Here is a 16,985-nt window from a genome sequence, read left to right on the forward strand (position 1 = left end):
TTGATATTGAGCTTCACTATACTACCCATTAATCTTGTTTAAGTTTTCCTCAATCATAAAATTCAAGTTATTGTTTTGAGATTGTAGTACTCACAAAAGTTCCCTAATCGTCTACGACTCTTTCTCATTCAATTTTTTTGACGTAACAACACATTCAAATAGAATTCGATTAAATTCTTCAAGGGTGCGGCTAAAAGCCCCGCCCAAAAGTGTTGTAGGCCCTTGGAATACACATCAGACATCTCACAATTTATGACCCCTGGAATACTTGGCCGGATCTTGTCCCACCCCTACCAATATGACCATTAAAATTTACTTGGTCAACCCACTTTTTTTTTTTTTTGATGAAGGCTTGGTCAAGCCACTTGAAACTTATGAAGTTTCTCCGACTTTGAAGACTATGAACTTGTTCCGATCTGCTTCGTTTAGTTTAAATTTAATAAGACTCGTTCTGGTCATCCTTGTCAGATTTTATTCTCCAGGATAACTTAAAACATACATATTGGATTAGTAGTTGCTGACCATTAATCTCTCTACCTTAATCGTCTTCCTTCTTATTTAATAAGTACTTTCACTTTATTTATACCAATCAGAGATTTTAGTAATCTTCTTCTACTTTAATTCATCATCATCATCATCCCTAAGGATTTCTCCTTCTATTGCCTTTTTTCTTCATCTTCCTCTTCGTTTTCAAAGAAAGGTATGATTCTCTCTCTCTCTCTCTCTCTCTCTCTCTCTCTCTCTCTCTCTCTCTCTATCTCTCTCTCTCTCTCTCTATCTCTCTCTCTCTCTTAGGCAAATGAATGAAAAACAGTAAATCAGGATTTAGGAGGTCTTTAGATTTATTAGGTTAAACTTTCTGTTCATTGAAAGTGACTTTATTGATGTGATGTTATTACTAACTAATATATACTCAATTATTAGATTTAGGGGTTATTACTGCTCAAATGATTGTATTTTAGTTCTAATAATGGTAAATCAAACCAACTTTTGGATTAATTTTTGGATTTTATTGATAATTCAGGGAGGTCAAGGTTAGATTTTCAATTTGATTGAAAACCAGATCCATGTCAACATCAGTCAGTTCAACATCAGATTTTGGGAATGGGTTATTTGAAGATGATCAAGTTGTTTTACTTAATGCAATTAGTGATAATTATGGAGGTGTTACTGTTTACATGAAAGATTCAACGGACTCTGAGGTTTTTGTTTCTTCACTTAGAGCTTCACTTGAACAATGGAGGCAAGAGGTTGTTACAATAATTTTTTACTTCGTTTACTATTGATCTTTCAGATGAATTTTTGTGTATTTTCAATCTGTAATATTCATGGAACAAACCTTAACATTTAGAGCTTTCTTCTTTTGGGAGTAAAAGACGGAATGAGTTGTATATTAAGGAAGTGAGAATTAGCTATAGGGTTCGATGTTAGAAGATTACTTTTGCGAAATTGGGCGGAAGACCCCAATTTTATGTTGGTCTTGGTTAAATAGACGTGTCAAGTGTCAACAATTTTTAAGGCTCGACTTCTTGTGCAACTTGCAAACTATGTGCGAACCTTACTTGTTTCGTGTGGACTCGTGCAAATCTTACGTAAGGAGCTGAAGTCTAGAAAGAATTGGTAGATCCTTTTGGACAAAAGAAAATGTTGGCTGTTGACTTTTAGTCATTTTCTGTTTGCATTTGTACAATTTAGGACATACATTAGGAAAAATCGTGAGTACGCCTGTCCTAGAGTTAGACATTTGATCTCTATTAAACTTAGAAGTTAGAATCTTAACTAGTTGACCTAAAAAAACTTATATTTAACTTGTCAACTACAACTAGTTCTAATTGAACTTCTATATTTTTAGAAAGAAACGAGTTGACTAAGAATGGATCTATCAGTAGGCCAAATTTGGGTATTGGATACAGATGCACCAAAAAAAAAAAGTTATGTGGGACCCTGTGCGCAAGTTGTTGGTTCTAGCAAAGGTACTATCCTTTGTTCAAGGTGGGGTGATACAATGAAAACATTTCTCTTATTGTACTCTTAATTAGTTTGTACTTGTGATTTCACAGGGAAAGAAGGGTATTTGGATTAAGTTGCCAATTGAACTTGTAAATCTTGTTGAACCAGCAGTTAAGGTTAGCTAATACAGTCATATACTACTTTCCACAAATTAGTTGGGCAAAAAAAAAGTAATCGAAATTCGTTTCATTTGTATAGCTACCAATTCGAGGTTGACTATTGTATTCCTTTATCTAATGTTTCCACAAATTTTTTATATTTATTTTCCAGGAGGGGTTTAGGTACCACCATGCTGAACCAACATACTTAATGCTTGTATACTGGATTCCTGAAACTATTAGTACTCTTCCTGCTAATGCTAGTCACCGAGTGGGTATCGGTGCTTTTGTGATGAATGACGAAGGAAAGGTACTCATTGTGCACTTACGGTTACCCTTGGTCCTTTTAGTATATAATTGCCACCCTCTACTCATTTCTTTGGTTAGAGCTAGTAGCAAGATGATTTTGTTCAAGAACATGATGAAATTTGGATGTACTTTTTCCTCCCAAATTATCCAAATCAATCACTAGGCTGACCCACATTGTCTTCTCACAATTTTTTCCCCTTTTACCTCATAAATTTGTGTATTATCTGTGACTTACTGAACCAGTTTCACTAACATGACAGATTTAACTTGATGTCTCTCAGTAATAGCTCATTTGTTTGAATCGATTTCCTTTGTAGGTGCTCGTAGTCCAGGAAAAAAGTGGAAAGTTCAAGGGAAGTGGAGTGTGGAAGTTCCCTACAGGAGTAGTTGACGAGGTATATACCGTGGTGTTGAGGAACTGTTCATTTCTTTACAGAATTTGCGAATAATATTTGTAATTGTTTGAATTCCTTATCTTTAGGGTGAGGATATAAGTGTTGCAGCAGTAAGGGAAGTAAAAGAAGAGACTGGAGTATGTGAACTATCTGCCTTTTTCAGTCCTTTTGTTTGTTCTTGTGATCTACAAATCGGAGACTGTAAAAAACTCATATATGTTCTTATAACGCCATTTCATTTCTGTCTTTTCAGATTGATGCAGAATTTGTGGAAGTTCTAGCGTTCAGGTATGTCGAGAATTTTCTCATACATACAAATAATCCATGCTTCTATAAGCTATATACTATTAGTTTATAGTTTGAACATGTCTATTTCCTAGAATTCAATCAGCACGGTTCATTTAATAACCATTTATTTCTTATATCTTCTTATTGAGCACCCAAGATCCTACCTAAGATAACTTATTAGGTCAAGAATCAACGTGATAATCTGATCTGAGTTTGTGAACTATTCCATTCATTTCGTTATTCTCGATGGTCTGGCAAAACCTGAAAATGGTCTAGGAGATAAAGACTGATTGTGCGAAACCCAAGGTTAAAAATCCCCATGTATGTGTATGAACTATTTCTTTTGAAAAACGTAGGTGTCTACAGCATGCTGTATATGGATAGAACGAGGACAAGCTCTATAATACAATCATGCACGATATTGTCTTTCTTCTGTTTTGTTTTCCTCTACCTGAATCCTGATTGTGGTGCTGTACTGATTATTATGTTATTACTATTCGTACGTGTATTGAAGCTTTTCAAACTCTTGATTGGTTCAACATTCAGGCAAAGTCACAAATCATTCTTTGACAAGTCGGATCTATTCTTCGTTTGCATGATGCACCCCCTCTCCTTTGACATACATATACAAGAACATGAGATCGAGGAAGCGCAGGTAAGGACATAGTGATTATGTACATGTGTCGAAACTAGTCTCTCTCTCTCTCTCTAACAGTGCTTATGTTGTTTAGGAGCTAACATTTTTCTCTTCCAAAAGAAAGTAGAGATGAATTTGTGAATTTCATGCATCTGGATAAATATTTATTTCGATATATGAGCCTTCGAGATTTGGTTTTGGTTAGGATGATCTCCTTGATTTCCTTCACGAGAGCTCATCTCCTAAATTTACCCTTGGCTCGACTGGATTTATGTCCCACAGGCTATTTGAGAACAAAAACATAATATGCAGTAACTTAAAAGTTCTACAATTGTTGACAAATGATTAACGTCTCACTGTGCCAATTTTCTTCAGTGGATGCCGTTCGAGGAATATGCAACTCAACCTTTTGTCCAAAAACATGAGCTCTTCAAGTACATAATCGATGTTTGCTTGAAGAAGAAAAACAACGAATACACCGGGTTTTCTTCGATTCCTACCAAATCAAGTTTTTCAAGTAGACAAAGCTTCTTATATTTGAATACTCAGGATCTGAAGCCAGCAAGTTCCGGTAACGAACCCTAGAAATGGAATTCTTGCAATTGCATGTATTGTATCATTCATTTTTTATTACCTTTATTCTTATCTGCTTTTTCCGCGCTTCAGCTGTCTTTGTTTATCTCGCCGATATGCTGTTTGTGTACTGATGGTGTAATTAAGTTACTGTAATTCATTCTTCATTTATACTGTTAATATCATGGTAAAGACCCATTGTTTGATTGTTTGACCTTATTGTTGAAGAACATAAACAATTATGTATAATAAGTACTGATGAATTATGAATAAATCGTGTTATGTTTGTTTGATTTATGACTATGTCCTGACACTTCAGGCGTTCTCGCTTTATTTTATATATTTACTGGATAACAATCTGATAGTTACCGTGCTTTAGATTACGTAATCATTGCTTATAATGCAGAAAAAGGTAAAAACAACAAAGAAACGTCATAGACATGATGAAATCAAAGAAAGAGGAAACAAAATAAAACTGTGCGCGTTCGTGTAGATGCATGCAAGTAAAGTCAAAAAGCTGAACATCACACTTCATATCAGTAATGGCAAGTGGCTTTCACGTGGCGAGAATTTGTCTTCCATGTGGCATAAAGGTTAGATTTCAGAAGAATAAGATGGTGATCTCAAACCATGGCAGAAACAGATCAAGCAGGTCGGTACAGTTTCAGATTCCTTATATTCATTGATTACTATCTCTCTCCTATTCCTCTTTTCCTGTATTTCGTATTCTGTTTTTCAGGTAGTCAGAAGCGAAGATGTCCTCAGGGAAGCTGATTTTCCTTGTACCGGCACTACTCTTGATAATCTTGAACTTCAGTGGTGCAGAAACAGATGGTGGTTTAAGTGATGGAAACCCGTCTTCGAGTCTATGTACGAATTGCACGATATGCCCGTACAGATGCTACACCAATATCCCTCCACCACCACCACCACCTTCAGGCTACCCACTATACGTAGCTCCACCACCACCGCCTGGTCAAGCTCAAGGCAATTGTCCACCAACTCCAGTGGTTGACTGCTGCAATCAACAACATCCTCCTCCATCTCCTTATGGATATGTTCCTTATGACAATGATTCAGCTTCAACTCGCTTGCGTTTTCTCGATAGATCTGTAATTTCTGTTGTCTTCTTCGTGTTCTTTTTCTTCTCTGGTTTTCTTTCTTAGATGCTTGTTCATTGTGTTCATGTTGTACTTGTGTTTTATGTTCTCCTTAAGAGGGTTTTAGATGTTCTCTAAATTTAGAGAAGTTCACAATAAGAGTAATGTGTGTTTATGTTGGTATAGTCCTCACTATTTGTAATGCTTAAAATGTTATTATCATTTACTTCTCTGGGTTTTGGTTTTCTCTATTGTTTGATGAATTTGATATCTTGTTATCTCATTCTTTATAAATTCTCTTTGACAAAGAAAAATGCCCTTCTTTTATAGTTTTACCTACTCTTACTGGAGGCTTAAGTGATTTCACTCAAATCATATACTGTAATTTTTAAGTTTTAGTAAGACTATTACTAGTAGGCTTAAGTGACTTTGCCGAAATCGTAAGGACCTGTTTAAAACTAATCGTAACGCTGTCTGAAGTCGAATGAAATGCTATAATCACTTAGGACTTGACTTCGAAGATTACTCAACATCCATGGGATAATTTATACTCTTGATTAAAATTAACAATGAAAAAAAGATGAAGCATTTAAATGTTAGAGGTTTGTTTATGGGGTTATGGCATCTGCATGGCTGAAAAAGTTGATGATGGGAAGCTTCAGTTTCTATTTATTTTGGATGTTTCTAGTGAGGGTTTATTTTGATTTTTGTTCCATATGTCATGGTTTTGTCAAATTCATCTTAGTAAATGACAAAAACAAAGAAAAAGATAAATGTTAATCCCAAACTACTTTTGCTTTCTCATTTTTACTAGATCTAAATTGACTTTTTTTTTTCTTTTTTGTTCTCACTTAACACTCAACATCTAAACCTTGATTCAGTTAGTTTTTTTTGGGGCATATAACCTTTTTATCACTTTCAACCCTTATTTGGTTTGCATCATGCAACAGTTCGAAACCACATACTATACGTACCTAGTCTTCATAAATATCAGTGAAGTTACAAGTTTCTGTAAAATTATTATTGGAAAATCCGAACCTAGACCTTCTGGTGTCCGATTAGACTGATAAAATAAACGATTAATGGACCAACAATCCTTGAAATTAACTGCCCGAGACTGTCCAAATAAATAGGTGGTCACCAACATTTTATGTCCGAGTCAACGGGTCGGATGAAGTTAGAGCCCGATACCTACTAATCCATACCGTTTCCACCACTATCTCAAACTAATCCTCTACACATTTGTGAACATTTAAAATGTTCCCAACCAACAGCCCTGTCCTTGGTAGACATTTTCAAAAATCCTACATCATTGATAGACAGTCCTTATGGTATATGAGGCTCAAAGACTGAAAGAGCCTCTGTGGTGGTTTATCACTGCACATTTTCTTGGCCAAACAAACCCTAATCCTAAGCTAGTAAAGAAAAAATGGCCATGGCATCTCTCCTGCCCTTCTCAATCACTCCACAAACTATTTCTCACAAAACCCACTTCTCATCTTCATTTTCTTCTTTCAAACAGTCATCTTTACTCTCTGTAACAAAACCCAGAATTCAAATCAAACCCAAAAGATCAATTTCAGTTCAATCTAATGGAAACAACAATTCAGCTGACCCTCCAGATCGTTTAATCTCTGCCATTTGTTACTTCTACCCTTTCTTTGATGGAATTCAATATGGGAAATATGTGATAACTCAATTCACTCCAGTTCAGGTCTTCTTACAACCTTTAATTCCAGCTATCAGGGTATTTAAAAGCTTCCCCTTTAATGGATTTTTAGTTTTTCTAACACTTTACTTTGTTGTTGTTAGAAACCCTAATTTTAGTAGATATGTTAGGTTTAACACAATGCAAGCTATAGTTCTTGATGTACTATTAATTTTCCCTGATCTTATAGAGAGAAGTTTTCAGCCAAAAGATGGTTTGGGTTTAGATTTGATGATGAGTTTAGATAGTACTGTTTTTCTGTTTCTATTGGTTTCTTTGATTTATGGATCTAGTTCTTGCTTGCTTGGTCAAGTTCCTAGGTTACCCATTGTAGCTGAAGCAGCTGAGAGGCAAGTCCCTTAAAACTCTTACTTTGTTGTACTCAAATATCTTTCAAGATTCAAGTTTTGTAAGAATATACTATATGTCAATAATGTTCATTTGCTTACATTTCTTCTTACTGTAATACAAGTAAAAATTTGATGAATTTTGTTTCTTTCTTTCTGCTGGATAATGTTTTATTTGATGAGTAAGATTTTAGATTTAGGTTTATCTTGTTAGAATGACTACAATACCAACAATTTTATCGCTAAAACACTTACTTGCCACAACCCTATAAATCTTTGCAATGGAGTTGTATATTCTAATAGTCCCACATAGGTTTTGCTAGCTTTTAGTGTCTGGGGTTAAGGTGTGTCAACTCAAGCTCAAGTGTCGAGGCCTCGAAAGAGGATCAGAACCTCACAACATGGGTGGCGGCTAAGTGAAGACTATCGAGGATGTGGGGTGTCCAGGGTGTCACTGCATACTTTGATGGGTAGCTCAGAATGATATATGTTAGGCTAATGCTGAGGCCACTTTGATGGGCTTCGAAGCCATCTCCGGAACGAAATCCTCTATCCATCAAGCGTGGGTGGCAAAAACCGCAAAAAATAGTATGGTAAATGTTGCTTGGGACTTGGGTTGTTTAGAGCAGTTGCTTTGTCTAATCCTCCCATTGGTTAGAGTCGTGATATGTGTTAGTTATGATAGTATTAGTACTGTTGTCATAGTAACTTCGTGTTGGCATATTTACAGCTATATATGATAGGTTCGAGTTAAATTCTGCTTAGTTAAAAGGTTTAAGGGCGAAAGATGAGAATAACCCCCCTGCCGCATAGGACTTTATCATTTCGGTTTAGTAACTTTGGAACAGGTTTTTCAAATAAGCCTTTGCTTAGAGCCTTAGACAAATATGTAGTAACTAGTTTATGAAACTCGCTGATCTCGTTCAGAATAGGTGTTAAATTAGTTATGGATGTTGTGGACTTTAGTCACATATATCTTAGCTTCTAGGTTGTGATCAGACTTGTGATATCCCACTGTTGTCAAACCAATCATCATCTTTCCTAGGTTCTCATTAAGTTGTTTGAGTGATTTTTTTAAGAAAAGTTGTTGAACTTGAGCTATTTTGATCTCAAGGAAGAGGAGAATGGGATCAACATCTCTCCTCTCTTTCTAGAGATCTCTCGTTCTTTAGTAGGAAGTCCTTGACTCGGTGATCAGCTCAGTCTACCTCGACTGTGATCCAATCCACAAGTTAACAGGGTGGTTCGGGCAATCATTCCCAACTGCATAAATTCTGTCATGAAGGACAGTAAAGAGAAGATCCAAGGATCGGACTGCCTGATCATGAATGACAGTAAAGAGAACATCCAATTTATAGATCGGCTTGGTATCTTGCAAATTTTCAGTTCCAACTTATGCCTTTGTCTGTCATGTGAGTATTTGTTTCAGCTGTGTGAAGACCTTGAAACAGTCCCCAAAGGCGCTCCGCCAAATTGCTCTTGGCCCACCCTCACTCTTAGCGCCCCTACGGACTGGGCAGTTGGAGGGCAATCGAACTGGGCATAATCTGTGCTACACTTGAAAAACACGGACTTGAGCCAATCTAAGTGCCCTCACATGGTCTGGGTACTGTGCTAGACTTGAACAACACAGACTTAAGCCAGTCCGAGTGCCCTCATTGAGTCGGGTTTGCCAAGTTCGGGTATTATATGTCCATTAGAGTTTTCCGGTAGATTTCATCGAGTAATTTGCCCAAAATGGAGCATTTGAGCAATTTATACATGGCCATGACAAATTTGGGTGGGTTTTTTTTTCCGGTGGGTTGGGCCTGTCTTCGGATTTCGAAGATCTTTGGAGTCTGATAAATTGGGATGTCCATGACAAATTTGGGTGGGTTTTTTTTTCCAGACTAGAACAATGCCACCAAATTCATGTTATTGAATCCAACACGACCTCAAGCATTGCAATTTATACATGGCCATTACAGAGGGCGACACTTCCCTACACAATTTAAAATCTAAATTTCGTCTTTTCATCATAATTTCTTCTTTATCTTCCACTTTCTTTTAAGCCCCCTCCGAATATTTTGATTCATGACCTTAAATGTATTTTATGGCTTTCCACTATTTGTTCTTCTCTCCTTCCTTAAAAGGTTGTCCTCAATTTCTCTCTAGCTCTATACAATTCAAGCTCAATACCACCCTTATTCCTCTCTCTTCAGAACTTATTTTTTCTTATAGCAACCTCTCAACCGCTCGTGAACAATTTAAACAATTTTTGGGAGACAAAATTGTTGTTTTAAAAAATTGAATATAGTCAACATTTGTTGTCGAAGTGGTTGATAGTGTTGACATAAACTCTGGAACTTTAGATGTCCCAAGTTCAATTCTTCGCAAAAGTGGAATCCGTGGTTTATTAAATTTTAGTTAGTTAAGGTATAAATAATTTGACGGACTTTTAGGCCACTTTGTAATGACCTCGTAGAATTGTAGTCAACCTTCGAAAAAAAAAAAAAAAAAAAGTATAAACTCGGGTAGTGCCTTTAAAAGTTTCTTTTAGTTTCCTCTCCCCTGTTTTTAGAGATCCAAAGCCGATAGATTTGAATAAATAATTCGGGATGGTCCGTTATTCATAAAAGTTTGGTATCAGTCACTACACAGTGTCACAGTGATATGTCTAGACTCTAGGGCAATAAAGAAAGAGGAACCCGGAAGTTTCCCCTTCCTCTTTGTTTCTCCCTCCCTCTAGAATTAGGGTTTTCTTTTAACCCGCTCTATCTCTCCTCCGGAAAGATAAAAAGTTCGCATTTTTCAGGTAAGAGATTTATCTTATTATCTAGGGTTTTGATCTTTTTTACCTCTCTCTCTCTCTTTCTATTAGTTCTTGTTTATCTTTAGCTGGCTTTAACGTAAAAGAATTGCCAAGTAAAGAAGACAAAACCATGGATGAAGGTGATAGAGGATTCGGTGAAGGTGGAGATCGGAATCAAGTAATCTCCGCCGTTGCCGATGAAGGTTTCTTAGGTGAAGAAGATGATGATTATGAAGATCTTTATAACGATGTTAACGTAGGTGAGGGTTTCCATCAGTCTCTTAATAGAAACGAAGATTTAGGGTTTAGAAATCAAGAAGAGAAAAAACCCGAACTTGTTGCTGATCCAGCTAGGGTTTCAATTCCTGGTGTTGCTCCTGGTGGTGGTGTTGGTTATGGTGGTGGAGAAGTGAAGGTTGAAAAGGATGTTGGTGGCTCAGAGCCTGTTTCTGTAGCTCCTGCTAGATTAGACAATTATCAGAACTCAGGATTTAGAGGAAACGATACAGGTTTGAAAGAGGCGGAGCCGGTTTCTGCTGGTGGAGGTGGAATGAGGGTTTCGTTAGGTCAGCCATCAGTTAAAACGGAACCCGCTCAAAATCCAATTGTTCAGAATAATATGCCAACCCAAGGATTGGGACAGCAACCTCATGGAGCTGGTTTGGTGAATGTGGGAAATAATGAGAATTATCCAAGGCAAGGAGTTGTTGGAGGAGTTGCAAATGTGACTGTGAATGGAGGTAATGTTGGTGGTAGTGGAGGCGGTGGTGGTGGAACGTTTCTCTTTGTAGGTGATCTGCATTGGTGGACAACTGATGCAGAACTTGAAGCAGAGCTCTGTAAGTATGGGTCTGTGAAGGAAGTGAAATTCTTTGATGAGAAAGCGAGTGGAAAATCGAAAGGATATTGCCAGGTTGAGTTCTATGACTCATCTTCAGCAACAGCTTGTAAGGAAGGAATGAACGGACATGTCTTTAACGGCCGGCCTTGTGTCGTAGCTTTTGCGTCACCTTTTACTGTCAAGAGAATGGGAGAAGCACAGATGAACAAAAACCAGAATATGGCTCAGAACCCCGGACCTGCAGTTCAAGGAAGGAGAGGAGTTGTTGATGCAGGAGTCGGTAGAGGCACCAACATTTCGACAGGTGGAAATTACCAAGGTGGAGATGGAAATAGAGGCTTCGGGAGGGGAAACTGGGGAAGAGGTAATGCTCAGGGTATGGGAAGAGGACAAATTGGACAAATGAGGGGTAGGATTGGCGGAGGAATGGGCGGTAGGGGTATAATGGGGAATGGTGGTAATGGGTTCGGGCAGGGAATTCAAGCAACTCCCCCATTGTTGCATCCTCAAATGATGATGGGTCAGGGATTCGATCCATCTTATGGAGCACATATGGGGAGAATGGGTGGTTATGGAGGATTTCCCGCCGCTCCTACACCCCCCTTTTCAGGGATACTGTCATCATTCCCACCTGTTGGTGGTGTTGGATTACCTGGAGTGGCTCCTCATGTAAATCCAGCTTTCTTTGGGAGAGGTATGGCCACTAACGGAATGGGAATGATGCCTTCAGCTGGTGTTGATGGACATGGCATGGGAATGTGGCAAGATCCAAGCATGGGTGGGTGGAGTGGTGAAGAAGCTGGTGGGAGAGCAGGAGACTCTAATTATGGGGAGGATGCTGCGTCTGATCATCAGTATGGAGAGGGAAGTCATGAAAGATCAAGCTGGCCTAATACAGTGAAGGAGAAAGAGAGACCTTCAGAACGTGAATGGACTGGGGCATCTGAAAGAAGATATCGAGATGATAGAGAACCAGTGACTGAAAGGGACATGCCGAGGGAAAAGGAAATGGGTCATGATAATGATTGGCCAGAAAGAAGGCACCGCGATGATAGAGAAGTAGGACGAGAACGGGAACGTGATAGGGAGCGTGATCGCGATAGGGAAAGGGAGCGTGATAGAGATCGGTACAGAGAGGATAAAGATAGATACATGGAACCTCATAGATACAGGGAACGTGATGTGGAGCATGATAGTGAGTGGGACAGAGGAAGACAATCTAGTTCTCACAGCAAGTCACGTGGACATGACGAGGGACGTCGTTCAAGATCGCGGGATGCCGAGTACGCCAAGAGACGAAGGCTACCCTCAGAGTAATCGAGTACATGGAACTTATTTTAGAGCCTCTATAATTTGCAGTAGAAACAAGTGGGACATGCTTTAAATTGGTGTGTTCTACTTGCTTTTCTTCATGTGGCTTATAGGGCTTCTTTATTGGTTAAGATAATGCTGTTCGCGGCCTAAAGTGATTTCAATGCTCTATATTCTTGCCTGGAGCTTCTTCTTGCCAAGTGTGGTTCCATTCAACTTAAAAACACAGTAAGTTGTTATTGCTGAATATATTTTTATTAATTCTCTCATATAGTCTCTGTGTTGTGTCTTAATTCTTAATTATGCGTTTTGTTTTATTGCTTACATTTATTCTTCTGATATTATTTGTCATTCTAATCATTTATACAATTTTACATGTTTTAAAATCAATGTATGCACCAGACAAGTTTCAAAGCAATCAAGTTAAGAAAGCTATTAAATTGCTTCCTCCCCCCCCCCCCCCCCCCCCCCTGCTTACAATTTTACATCAGTTCAAGCTTCTTGACGAAGCATGTCGCATCTTATCTTTTGAAATATGTTCAGCGATATATCTATAGATAAAGTAACTCGTGAACAATGAATCATGGACATAGATAGGATACAGTATTCAACATTATGTCATTGTACACACTTGAAGTGGTATTTAACTTTTTAACACAGTTTTTTGCAAGTATATAAATGTGGTACACAGAAAAACTCCGACTTTACTGAAATGGCAGCTAGCTTTAGGCAGGAGTATCGATCACAGCAAAAGAAAATATACTAGAGAGGATTGATGTTAATAAATTATCTTGGAAACATGTCGAAGTGTAAATCTTAAGTGCCTTTCACTTAGTACCTACCCTAACCTTGAATTGATCACCGAACTTCACTTGATTTGGTACTAGGCCTATCATATGTAATTGTCTCTCTTTGTTACTAAATTAAGCCTTAGTTGCATTATGCTCTAAATACTACAAATCAACTTGAGCTATTGAGCAAAATTGTATAATAACCAATAAATTTATCACAATATCATTTGTTGGACTGCTACCGAGCTTGATTTGCTTTAGGTATACTGGTGGTGGGTCAGTCATCAGACTCTCATAGTCTCATAGATAGATATTCTCAAGTAACTCATGAATTGGGTGTAAGATCACTTCGGTAGTAAAAGCATCTTGTTACAAATGAATCTTTGAATTTTCCCCCAAAGACCATGCCCTCTTTTGGTGTTTAAAAATGTACCGTGAAAGTTGGGTAGTCTATCATTCCCTTATGAGTCATGTAGGATAATTGTGGTATCAGAGTTGGTCAATCTATTATTCCCTGTCTATTTCTTATAACTCCAACTATAATCACACATTTTATGAAGTATTTTGCGAAAGTTTCATTGGGTTATAAACTCAGTTCATTGCTCCTAGCCATGGATTCTTTGCAACTCTTGGATTTTTTGTGCATATCTATTCGCCCAAGTTAATTGAGTTTCTCTTCTCTTGTGTATATGGCTCTCATTTTTTATGAAGACCTTGTCCTTTAGGACAGTATTAATTGGGTAATAAGCTCATTTATAACTGCTACTCTCCAACACTTAATCATTCCATGGGTTTCTGTTCAGAATTTGTTTGCCCAGGTTACTTGAGTTTGTGTTTCATTTGTACAAGCACCATTTTCTTTGTTAAAACCTCTTGATAAGGAGAACTGATCTAACTTTATAAAGTTATATTCCTTCTTTGTTGTCTCAGGGGCATTTGGAGTTACAGGTGGAGGCAGTCGAGCTGTTTTCGCTACTGGGCCTTACCTCACATTATTTATCTAGAACTTGAAGAACCTCCTTGTTTCATTTTCTTTTCTTTCTTTGATGATCACAACAATACATTTTTATTCGGTTTAAAAAAGGTGAAGAAACAACCTATATGATGCGCTCTTAGTATGTCAGATTTGTAGAACATGAATGCTGTTTGAGCTTATTCAGGTGTAAACAGGTTCTAGGACCAAAGTATGTAATGTTTGCTAGTATTTCTATTTGTACCATGTCTTTTGTTCTGTTTTATATCATGTTAGTGAGGCAAGAGCTTCATTCGGATTGATGATGTTTATTTAGTAGACACCTCTTGTAGGGATTTTATGTTAGTTCGAGAGCGAGGCTATGATCTTTTTTTTTTTCATTGTAATCTTTTGGGTTGCCTGCGGTTTGAGCCGAGGCTTGTAGCTTTTGGGTGGTTGTTTCCAAATTGTGGAATCTTCTTCCCCTCATTGTATAGTTCCCTTCCAATATATTCATTGAAATTTTCAAAAAGAAAATCAAAAATTCAATCTGAGTTATATTTGTATGTTCCTGATATGTTCTCAGTAGCACTTTGAAGAGCTTTTCCCCATGGAAGTTGTAAGTATATGTGTGTTTGCTGCAGTTATCAAGAAAATGCAGATCTTAATTGCAGGTGCTTCTGTAAAAGAGATTGGTCTCTGACAGATGACAGTGTGAGTTTTTTTCTACTGTAGTAGTGTAGTGTAGTCTGTCTAGAATCTGAATTGTTGTGGAATGATTGTCTTCAATTATTGGGTGACTACTCCGACACCTTATGAGCTAAGGGTTGATAGGGGTTGGTACAAACCCCAATAGGAGTGGAGCCTGGAGCTTGATTTGCCTCCTGGGGAAATTTACTAGGTCGAGATAGAGATAGGATTGAAAATTGAGTATTTCTTCATTCTGTGGATGGTGGTTCATGGTCGTTTGGTGGAGCTAGCGGTCAGCCTCTTGAAAGGACTATGGCCATTTAGGCCTATAAAGTTTTGAGTCAGTAATAGGTCTTCTCTTTAATGCCCGTAGGGTTGTCTGTTGATACATCATACAGCTTCTGACCGTGTCTTTACGTCGAGATTCTTGTATAGAGATACTATTAGTATTACTAGGCATAAGTCATCCTCCTGGACCACAATGATATGTTTGGAAAGTATTGTGATTTCGGATTTGTGTGGTCTTATGGAGTTTAATAGTTCGATTTTAGTGGGAACTTCTGTTATTTGAGTTGATTGATCCGCTGGTATATTTTATTTTGCTGTAAAATTTCTTAACTTTCCACTGTAAAATTTATTTTGCTGGTATCAAAAAAAAAAAAGTTATGATCGTATCCTTGACATAAAATGGATACGGAACCCTAATATATCATCAACATTTTAAACAAAAACGCCAACAAAATAGAAATATACCACACCCAAAGAAGTGTTAAGGGATTACTGTAGTCTTTCTCAAAAAAAAAAAGGGATTACTGTAGTCTGAATATTGGGTAAATATTACCTCTAGAATAACAACTGTGTTTATTAGACAATGACTCAGAGCAATTCTAATGTGATGGGACTAGGCCGCTAGGGCTCCCTGTTGGGCTAGGGGTTCTTAACGGACATAATTGGGAGGATCTCCTAAAAAACCATTCACTCCATTCTGTGAAAAAGTAACAAAATCATGTCGTGGAGAATTTGAGAAACTTCATTTTGTGAGAGTGGTTTCATTCTTCTTCCTCGTAAGCTTGTTTTTAATTGAAACGGTACCGCGAAGATTGTTTAGAGAAGATCACAAACTAAGGTGGGGGTAGAGGTTCAGGACACTGTGGGCCATTTTCATGCCCCTCAATGTCCGTGTTATTAGTTCGAGACATTTAAAATGTCCTGAAATGTTTGTGTTATTTGTTTGAGACATTCCAAATATCCCGAAATGTCTCTGCTATTCGTTTGAGACATCTGAAATGTCTCGAAGTGTCTGTGTTATTCGTTTGAGACATTTCAAATGTCCCCCGACGTATGTGTTATTCATTTGAGACATTTCAAATGTCTCCAAATGTCTATATTATTTGTTTGAGACACGAAATTACAGACATATCAAGACAAATTGGTTTCAAGGACATTTGGAGACATTTTAATGTAAATTTGGAGAGTTTTTAGAGAGAGAATGTCTTTCAAAATGTGATGAGACCTGGGGACATTTCGGTAAGGAAGATAATAAAAATTATTATTATTATTATCATAAAATTAGATTAATAATATATAATAATATATCAACATTAATTATTTATATATTACTATATTGTAATAATATTTATATTATTATATTACTACATTATACTATTATATTATTATTATATTACTATATTATTATAATATTGTATTATAATAAAACATTTTGTCTATAAATGTCTCGAAATGTCTTAAATATCTCGAAGTGTCTTGAAATGTGTATGAGATTATCGGTGAATGTCCTAAACCCCTATCCACTACCATGCCCATGCAAATACTAAGGGTAAAGAAAGATGACTAACTCAGAGAGATGCCCAAGGATAAAACATAACCACTTTTTCTTTGACAAAAGAAAAGAATGAAGATGATAAATAACACACGATCCAAATGATAAACAACACCATTACAAGAATTCCTTCCAACAAAAAAAAAACACCATGACAAGAATTAATTCCCCCATTGGCACTTCTTCAATATCCTCGATCGTTATTTGTAAGGAAGGTGTTAACCGTAAAAACATATATATACGCTCAATCTGGTCCCTATGTGCCTAGCTATCTATCGTAAGCATTTCCTCATTTTGAAATTCG

The 16,985-nt window shown here is 37.3% G+C and overlaps 3 protein-coding genes across 4 annotated transcripts; all 3 read left to right on the forward strand.

The window, feature by feature from the left end:
• The first annotated feature begins 281 nt into the window (after positions 1-281).
• On the forward strand, positions 282-5,657 carry NUDT2 (nudix hydrolase homolog 2). Of its 2 annotated transcripts, XR_015235110.1 has the most exons (11): positions 356-700; positions 1,025-1,250; positions 2,061-2,126; positions 2,281-2,418; positions 2,735-2,812; positions 2,899-2,949; positions 3,066-3,100; positions 3,647-3,755; positions 4,113-4,308; positions 4,717-4,962; positions 5,050-5,657. XR_015235110.1 is itself a non-coding variant. In XM_086663753.1 (9 exons), the coding sequence occupies exons 2-9, from the start codon at positions 1,068-1,070 to the stop codon at positions 4,320-4,322; spliced, it is 870 nt and encodes a 289-aa protein (XP_086519879.1). In that variant the 5' UTR covers positions 282-700; positions 1,025-1,067; the 3' UTR covers positions 4,323-4,607. The 2 variants fall into 2 exon arrangements, 1 of the variants encoding a protein (XP_086519879.1); XM_086663753.1 differs by lacking the exons at positions 4,717-4,962; positions 5,050-5,657 and having other exon boundaries at positions 282-700; positions 4,113-4,607.
• Positions 5,658-6,743: 1,086 nt separating this feature from the next.
• On the forward strand, positions 6,744-7,605 carry TIC20-V (TIC 20-v-like protein). The gene has a single exon (XM_086663761.1). The coding sequence runs from the start codon at positions 6,840-6,842 to the stop codon at positions 7,479-7,481; it is 642 nt and encodes a 213-aa protein (XP_086519887.1). The 5' UTR covers positions 6,744-6,839; the 3' UTR covers positions 7,482-7,605.
• A 2,309-nt stretch (positions 7,606-9,914) lies between these two features.
• LOC147556029 (RNA-binding (RRM/RBD/RNP motifs) family protein) lies at positions 9,915-14,517 on the forward strand. Its single transcript, XM_086663762.1, has 2 exons — positions 9,915-12,636; positions 14,130-14,517. Exon 1 carries the CDS (start codon positions 10,387-10,389, stop codon positions 12,412-12,414), a length of 2,028 nt encoding a protein of 675 aa, XP_086519888.1. The 5' UTR covers positions 9,915-10,386; the 3' UTR covers positions 12,415-12,636; positions 14,130-14,517.
• The last annotated feature ends 2,468 nt before the right edge of the window (positions 14,518-16,985 follow it).

Source organism: Eschscholzia californica, unplaced genomic scaffold (genome assembly GCF_041429995.1).
Source record: "Eschscholzia californica isolate CP2 unplaced genomic scaffold, dmEscCali1.0.p SCAF_2, whole genome shotgun sequence".
Classification (NCBI taxonomy): domain Eukaryota; kingdom Viridiplantae; phylum Streptophyta; class Magnoliopsida; order Ranunculales; family Papaveraceae; genus Eschscholzia; species Eschscholzia californica.

Bases quoted from the DNA above. Each gene is read 5' to 3' on its own strand.
- NUDT2 (XM_086663753.1), top strand. From the start codon at position 1,068: ATGTCAACATCAGTCAGTTCAACATCAGATTTTGGGAATGGGTTATTT. The intron at 2,419-2,734 runs GTACTCATTGTG...TTTCCTTTGTAG, and splicing joins TGATGAATGACGAAGGAAAG to GTGCTCGTAGTCCAGGAAAA. The intron at 2,950-3,065 runs GTATGTGAACTA...CTGTCTTTTCAG, and splicing joins AAGTAAAAGAAGAGACTGGA to ATTGATGCAGAATTTGTGGA.
- TIC20-V (XM_086663761.1), top strand. From the start codon at position 6,840: ATGGCCATGGCATCTCTCCTGCCCTTCTCAATCACTCCACAAACTATT.
- LOC147556029 (XM_086663762.1), top strand. From the start codon at position 10,387: ATGGATGAAGGTGATAGAGGATTCGGTGAAGGTGGAGATCGGAATCAA.